The following is an 8,553-nucleotide window of genomic DNA, read 5'->3' as shown; positions in this document are numbered from 1 at the left end:
ATTTTTCCATTGATTTATTCACAGAAATTAAGTGGACACATGAACTTGGAGCCAGTTCCGCTTCCTCCATTGGTTTATGAAATACAAACATCTAACACCGCTAATGACTACAGCAAGCTTCGCGTTTGTGTTGCTATAACAGACAGGATTATGTAGATACCATATTCTCATGTCAGTTATCAGCATCATTTACAAGAGAGAAGGGCTAAGCGTAAAGGATATCGTACTATTGAAGAACACTCCTGAGGTGAAAAATGTGAAGGTGACAAGTGATTTTACAGGAAACCTGCAAACTTCAGGCAAAGTGAGTTAAAATAGAAAAACATTAAGATGAATCTTCAAGTTTTGTGGAGGTCAGTCTAGAAAACAGTTCTTCAGAGGTAGGTTACTGCTAACTTGTCATAGCTGGGAGCGTTAGGATCGCTTGATGCTGTAAGCTGGAATTTCTTCTCATAGAAGACTTAGTTGGGTATTTTCAACAGTGTGAAGTACTTGAAATAACTAGGAGAAGTTGCTATTTAATATCCAAAGCACAATTAGAGAAGTCTAGCATCACAGAATAGGTTCTGGGTGACTAATGAAACCTGTATTCAGACATGAACGATTGAAAGGTATTAGGCCTTCAACACTAACGCAAGTTTTCCCTACGTAGGTGACGTTGGGGGCTATCAGCACTGCTAGTGCTTTGCAGGCATGGTTAGACTGCAGCTGCTATTCCTGTAGGACTGCTCACATGGAATCGAGGAAGTTTCAGTCATGTTGGCTGCATCTGCGTAGCACTGACATTCCTAGCCACTAGCTTCTGTCTATAGTTTACTCTCCCGACTGGGTACATGCCTACTTGTATCTTAAGAGACAAGCTTCACCTTGAATTCTCAAAGTCAGTCTAAGCTTAAGTACCATAAATGTATGCCAGAGTTTGTTACTTAAGACCAGCCGAACCAGGCAACCTCTTAACTCAGAGGAATGTTTTAAATATTTAATGCTGAGGAAAAAATACAGGTTAGATGAAGACAGCAAACCTCAAATCTTTGTGTGTTCATTTAGACAAACAACTTTAGCCTCAAGAACAGCATAATGTTTTCACCTGGCTTCCTTTGACACGCTGTCTCATTTTAAACGACTAACATGTTAACAGTTGAGATGCATCCCCTACAAGGGCAAAGTAAATTTAAAATAATTTAGGACAAGAAACACAAATCTATTTCAGAATTAAACCATTTGGTACCAGAAAGCATGAAGAGTGTGAAGGGTAGAATTGCCGGATCATCACTACAAACAATTTAAGCGAACTTTTATTGAAGCATTAAGTTGTGGTACAGATATTTTTAAATGATCAAAGTCTAACACCACAGAAGTTATAAACACCATACTCCCCCCCATCCTGATCACCCTAGATAGTTCAATAATCCATTCAACAGCTTTCATTTTTATAGCCGAGGCTTATGCTTCTATTTGTAAAAGATGTATTTCAGTATTACTTGAAAAGGGATCTTCAGTCTACTTAAAGGACCTCAAGCCAACAAGAGTCAGGTCAGTTGGGACAAAGTTTAAGAACAAAAAAAAAAACCACTGAAATATTGGTCCTCAATATTAACACCAAAAAGCATTACTGCCATTTACAGCATGTTAACTGATAACATTGGTAAAGAACATCAACAATATGCTTAAAATTAAAAAAAAAGTGTTCCAACCACTTGATTTCTAACCAAGCAGACTTTAGTTTAGAAGCACTGAAAAAGTGCTTCATTTATAAATACGGAAGGAACAAAAAACCATTGTGTCAAACCAGAAAGAGTCAAAACATTGCAAGGACAAGAGGGGGGGGAAATAATCTCAATTTTGTAGTTAACATGCTGGTCCCTCAGCTGTTAAAATCCCAGTATTTGCAAACACAGCTGAAAGTGTGCCAGCTCTTTAAAGCCTGCATTTTAGTCAATACCCATTAAAGTGACTTTGAATTACACACTTATTCATGTTCTATGAATAGCATTCTACTTCACTTCTGTCCAGGTGTCCCAGACAGTTCTTGTTCTATGCCTTCACTTAATGCCCTCAAGTCACAGTAAGAGGAACCACCTTAGTAATTAGGAGGAAAAAACAGATGAAGTCACAACACTCAAATACAACGTAAGTCACATGCACAACAATGTCACAGGACTGTCACAAGACAGAGGCATTAGCTTTTCTTGGAACAACAAAACGGAGTGACACTGGACCAGTTTAGAAGCACTCTTTACAGTTAGAAGTGGTAGGTCACAGGTTTTACTGAGAATAATTCAAACCAATCAACACACCCAGCCCAGCAAATTCCACTCCTTCACTAGACCTCCCCATCAGCGAGCGCTCAAGAGCGCCAGCTTCTTCGTCTGACATAACTGGTGATTAGGAAAGAAAATGTCTGGTGCCAATATGAACTTGCACTTTGCAAAGCTGTCACACAGCTATGCCAAAGCACTTGCATCCTGACTCAGCTCTTCCCCTATCAAGTCTTGGACCTTCTTCAAATTCTGCCATTGTGTAGCAGCGTGACAGCTTGGGGATGCGGACAGACAAATGAGCATTAAGGTAAGATGAAATTTAACCTGCGTTAGTACCGATACCCAAGTCTGTAAAGGTGAAAGACCAATGCGTTAGCCCAGTGCTACAGTATAGCTGAGCCAATTCCTATAAGCTTGCGTAGAGCATGAAAAGTCAGTCAGATTTAAAAATAAATCAACCACCTGCAGTAGCAAAACAATTCGTAACTGTTTTAAGAACTTTCTCCAAACATGAAAGTGTTAATGAGGAATCAGTTTCATTAGAAATCATAAGTTTGTCAAAAACTGTTTTAGACTGAAATCACAAAATAGATTAAAAAAAGAGTGACAATTTAACAGAGAACTGTCCCCAGTGAGTAGGTTGAGGCTAAAGTCTAATGAGGACGAAAGCCTTGTCTGTGGGGAATTTTTGGTGATACCTGGAGAAAAACTATACTGTGTGTAATTCTACCTGAATCATTTTTACAAGTGTTGTAAAGTTTCATACAGTAAGATTTTTCTACATGCACTTCAATTTCACAGCAAGAGTGGCATAGAGTACCTAAACACAGAAGAGAGCATTCATGCAAGATATCTAACTCCTTGATATAATAATGCATACAATTCAAAATGGTTATACTATGATTACACCTAGGGCTTTCCACAACTACAAGGTGGTGGGAGTGGAAAGCATGGCCCCCTGAATCATTAACTAGAAAGCAACCACCACCTTCTATATGGGATTTCTTTTTGCGCTTTTTCTTCATTCTTAATCAACTGTGCTGTTGCTGGCGATTCTTTGTAAAACTGGTAAAAACAAAATTATAATCACTGAATTGGGCAATCTGGTGATCAAGACGTTTAAACCCTTCAATCTTCTGGGCAGAAGAAAACACTGTACGACACTTAGAGCTCTAGAAAACAAAAAAGTGAAATTTACTTGAAGCTTAGCATTTAAAGATGGACTAGCACAATACGTATTTTGTGTGGTTCTCGTAATACCGTTACCAACATGCTTCAAACCCACGCCTGACAATGCTGCGGGAAGTTTCAATCCCAAGCAGCGATTCTGCTACCTATGTATGGTACTGCTTTTTTCTATGAATCCTTAGCTGGCAGCATCACCATTAACAGCAGCGCTTCTACAACTGACAGCTGCAACCAAGTCCAGAAAAATACCAAAGCAAGAAGTTATGCCTCTACAGAACTGCACAGGAAGTCATTAGAATACTGAGACCGGGCTGCTTTATCTTAGTGTTTCTTAAGTTTCCTGGAGATCAGATTTAGTGCATGCCAAAGCAATACCGAAGAGTATTTTTAATTTCCAAAGAAACTACCATCCAAATAGAGGCAAACTGGAAACTACTAATGCCCTAGTAAAAAATCTCTAGCCTTGCTTTGTTTGTGTCTATACGCATTTCAGGGGCTGACAAGCTAATGCAAGAAAACTCACCTGATTAACAAAGAGGGTTGTCACAAATTTTCCTGGCTTGAAAACCTCTACAACTTTTCTAATCAGGTCATCATAAGAGGTCTGACTTATGTTTGTTTCAAAACTAACGTAAGAGAACTCTGGTTCTGGAGTGATGTGAATAGTCCAGTAAGTTCCCTGAAAAAAAAATATTATTACTGCCAAATAATTACTACTTATTTTAACATGAATTATCAGTAAGTGTAAAACTTACATCCGATTTCATCCCATTCATTGAATACCCACAAGGATTGAACATTGTAGCATCAATAACAGAACCTGGTATCAGGTCACGAATTCCACTCATCTGAAATAGAAGTTAAAATTACACCACTCAGTTTATCACGCATCCTTATACTTATTTAGATTTAACTCAAAGGCAGAACAAACACCAATTTAGGGGACAGGACACCAGAATTCTCCCAGTAACAAGTCAGTTTGATAATTTGTACCACTGCAGATGAACTTGCTTTGCATCCTGTCACTTATCAAGTGACCAAGTGCCAAGTTGCATGCAAGTTATCACATCCTTAGCCTCTTACAGAACCAAGCTGCATACCTCAAAGACAATGGAGCAGCTTAGACACCTAATACATAATTGCTTCTGCAACTAAAATGGAAGTGGAGCTCCTGTTCAACCAGTATCCACAAAGTGAAGGCTGTTTACATTTACTCTGGAGTGAGGACATACTTTATACTCTAGAACGAAGTGTGATCCCAAGCACTTGGATTTCCCACACAGTACTTGAGATACAGCCAAATCTCAATAGCAAATACAGGATGAGAATCAACGCCTAAGATGGGAAACCAGATGAAGTCAATGTACTTGTCAGAGAAACTTGTTCACATCACAGGGCTTTCCCATTTGGAAAAAGGGGGAATGGAGGCAAAACCATCAAGTTATGCTTGGACTTTAAATCCACGCCCACCCCCCCAGCTATCCAAATGGCTCCATGATTTAACCTTAATTTTGATACCTAGATTCCCTTGGCATTCATTATCCTCCATCTAAGTCTTGCTCCTTGTAATCTCCATCCTTCAGTGGAAGTTACTCAATTGTTGTTTTATTCCTATTCCTCCATTTTTCAGAGGATAAGCTTCCAATCACACAAAGCACTGCAAATTGCTCCTTTCAATAGATTAAAGCAAAGGCACTGAAAACGTGAAGTTTTATTCCCAAAAACATCCTAGAGTTAAATCCATTTTACTCCCAAAACATTAACCTGACATTTTCTATGAGCTCTTCCCTACCAAAAAAATAAGCCTTGTATTAAGTGGTAAATGAAGCATTTTGTTGCCTAATTTCCACCATTCCCAAAAATGCTTAGTTTTCAGGCAAACATACACGAGTGACATCATTTGCAGTAACACCATCTTTCATGTAGAACTGGTCCATAACTACTGGGTCAAGCTCACTCATCAGAATTTCCAGTGTCTGATCAGGCTGATTGGATATCCGACTCTCTGGGAAATCCAGGGTGTACAGGTACCTATATAAAATACAAATCACTTATGTAATAAATATCAGCAGCACCAAGTTAAGTTTTACTGCAAGCCCCAAAGATTTCAAAGTCTTCACATACATACCAGCAATCAGAATTCATACGCCCCATGCAATAAGCTGCTCCATCTGACAAGACAAAAGGTCTCCAGTTAATGTACCACAGCTGATCCTTTATGTAAAAGATTGACTTCATTTCATATTTAAAGATAGTAGAAGTCTTTCACAGAACACTAAGAGGGGGGTTCACTGATACAGTTGGCATCTGTATCAAATAAGCAGGCGTTTAACTTCAGGAACATAAAGCCAATAATCAGAAAAACAGGCTCCCTCAGAAGGTGGGCTGGACACCCCAGTTCAGAGCCTACTAGCAGGAAATTCAGATTACAGCTTTAGCTACACACCAACAGAAACCCTAGTACTCTTAAGCATCTATTTAATGGCTTTATGATTAGCATTTATTTTCAAATAACTCAGATAAGTACTATAGCTTCCGTGTTCCTTCAAAAAACTTTTCCGCCAGTAGTTAAAATTCAAGGTTATTCTTGTAGGTTGTAGATTTTAAGTGTTTGAATTCAATCGTTAGTGCAGTGACTTTTCTGAGAAAACCTTACATTTTTCTTCAGTGTATTCATTACCTTAAATTACTCTTCTACCTTTTTAAGGAGGCATTTACGGTTAGTGAGAGCTGGATTCTGCAGACTGAATTACTACACTATTTGGAAGTCTGAAGACGACCTCAGTTAAGACAAGGTGCTAAGTGTCAAGCTTAGTATGATCTTGGCAAGTTAGTGTCAGAAATTCAGAAAATAAGTATTTAGAGCTTTTGATTTTTATGCAGCCAAAGCTTGTGCTGGCTGCAGAACTGCAAGCACAGCTGAATGAATGGCCTGGCAGCCTGTACGTGTTGCGCTGCTTGTCACTTCTCACTTCACAGCAACGCTTCACACAAGCTTTGCAACTTGGCTGAAGTTTCATGAACTTACTTGGGAAAATTTCGTTAAGAAACTCTACTTCTTCCTGGAAATTCCTATGTGGGTACTCCTGGTGGGAAGGCTTCATGAAATTCTTACGTGAATAAAAGAAGCTCTGAAAAAAATAAAGGTACATCTTAGATACTGAATACATCCATCCACCCACCTTGAATCTAAATCTAGAAAAATGCAAGCATTTACTATAAGCTTTCACAGGACCTAAGTTTTCATTGTCAAAACACAGAGGCATATGGTTTTTCCTAGCTTAATTTGTAAGCTACAGGAGACATCTTACTTCCAAATTTGTTTTCCACAAGTAAACATCAGTGACTTCAGCACTGACAACATGGGCACAGAGGCCTTTCACCCTTAAGTGACCTTAACTCAGCACAACAGCATTTGTAAGTTCACATCCTTCAAGAGGAAAATAGAAGGCTAAATCCTACAGCAGAGCAAGCAATCTTATATTACAATCTTCCCATTTTGGGAAGCATACTTAAATGGCAAAGGAAGTTTCAGAATATCTAATAAAATCAGTGAATTTGACATATTAGTAAAAGGCTTTTTGTACATTCTAAGGAAGATGCAGCATTTTTGGCACCTTACCTGAATTGAGTCAAACCCACTGTACTCCCTAGCAAGCTCCAACAGGGGAACCAGTGCTTGCAGTAAGAGGGTGGTACCACACGTCTTCAAAATGAAACGTCTCTTGGAGACAAACATGCTACTCTCACTGTAAAAAAAAGTGTTAAAAATATATTACATGCTCTGTATAAAACAAGCCAGGAGAGAATGGTTAGTTCTCAGTTCTTATCCCAACCAAATGCATTACTGTAAGTGAACATTCAGCATATGGTACATAAACATGCTTGGCAAATGGATCAAACCGATAGATTTGAGAGCTGTTACGATTTCCCAAAACAAATACCTGCTGCAACCATGGTATTACACAGCTACCACGCAACATGAAAAAGAGGTGCTACATGCGTTACATATCCTCAACCTATTGGAGAAATACAAACATGCTGTGAAGTGGGTACACAGAGACATGCAATTTAATTTCTTAACCCAGACACAGAATGGGGTCAAACTTGAAATCTGACTTTCTCAGCTGAAATACAGCCTATAGGAAAGTCAGTTCAAAAAAGGCAAAAGCCTTAACAGAATTTAAGAAGTTGTCTGGCTGCATCTTCTAGGAAAGCTAACTACTGGAAAGTGGTAAATCAGCACCTGTCCACAGGAACAGGAAGTCTCATAATGAGAGTATAGGCACAGCTATATGATATGCTTTATGCGTAAGATACAGAAATTAACTATACATAAACTGTAAGTCAGACACTTAACTACAGTCCCACTGAACCTGGAGATTAGCATTGATACTACATCCAGAACACTTAAACATGTATAACAATTATCTTCTCACCAATGGGAGAGAAGAACAATGGGACTAAGTCTAGCTTAAATAACTAACTCAGTTTGGAATCCTGTTTAAGAATGCAAAGTAAAGGTTATACTTCATCCAGAATACCATTGTAACTAGTTACATTCTTTTCAGAATTTTGTTTTAAATATATGAAGCTTGAGGAAACAAGACTTCAGCAGAGTTTCTTTGACTAGCTTGCTCTTAGCCCAACCTTGCCCTCAAGGCAGTCTTTCAGAATACAAAAGCTTCAGTTTTTGTAATCTGAAGTAAAACAGCAAATGTCAATGTGTCTGTAAAGTTCATGTAGAAAAAGCATGAGAGTATTTTGCAAGATGAAAAACACATGGCAAAAGTAGCATCCTTACAACTAACTGCTGCACAAGACAAATCCCAGGATTTCAGGAAAGTTATGTTTTTACATATGTCCTCAGCTCAGCCGCAAGAGTTGTTCCACTTGATTGCATATCTGGAGTTAAAGCTGATCTACTGATACAGTTTTTGCTGATCTCAAAGTGACACTTAGATACACTATTCTGCTGAAGTAATCCTAAACCTCTTAACTGGGGAGACTTACTTATCCCCAGACAAAATTCAATGATCAGGTGCAGAACCACCACAGCTCTGTCCTTAATCCTTTTAGTTAAAGAAAAAGACAAACATTGATG

General features: G+C 38.6%; 1 protein-coding gene across 1 annotated transcript in view; it reads right to left on the bottom strand.

The window, feature by feature from the left end:
• Positions 1-1,263: 1,263 nt before the first annotated feature.
• Positions 1,264-8,553, bottom strand: part of AMD1 (adenosylmethionine decarboxylase 1) — a 7,565-nt gene continuing 275 nt past the window's right edge. Inside the window, exons 2-8 of the mRNA XM_009326409.1 lie at positions 7,072-7,198; positions 6,478-6,580; positions 5,578-5,620; positions 5,336-5,480; positions 4,205-4,297; positions 3,973-4,128; positions 1,264-3,433 (exon numbers count right to left, since the gene is read on the bottom strand). Of these exons, the coding sequence (XP_009324684.1) occupies positions 3,293-3,433; positions 3,973-4,128; positions 4,205-4,297; positions 5,336-5,480; positions 5,578-5,620; positions 6,478-6,580; positions 7,072-7,188 (798 nt within the window). The 5' untranslated portion in view covers positions 7,189-7,198 and the 3' untranslated portion in view covers positions 1,264-3,292. The remainder of the gene's footprint in view (positions 3,434-3,972; positions 4,129-4,204; positions 4,298-5,335; positions 5,481-5,577; positions 5,621-6,477; positions 6,581-7,071; positions 7,199-8,553) is intronic.

Source organism: Pygoscelis adeliae, unplaced genomic scaffold, assembly GCF_000699105.1.
Source record: "Pygoscelis adeliae isolate BGI_AS28 unplaced genomic scaffold, ASM69910v1 Scaffold206, whole genome shotgun sequence".
Lineage (NCBI taxonomy): Eukaryota > Metazoa > Chordata > Aves > Sphenisciformes > Spheniscidae > Pygoscelis > Pygoscelis adeliae.
The sequence above is the reverse complement of the archived record's forward strand: the minus strand, read 5'-3'. Positions and strand labels throughout refer to the sequence as shown.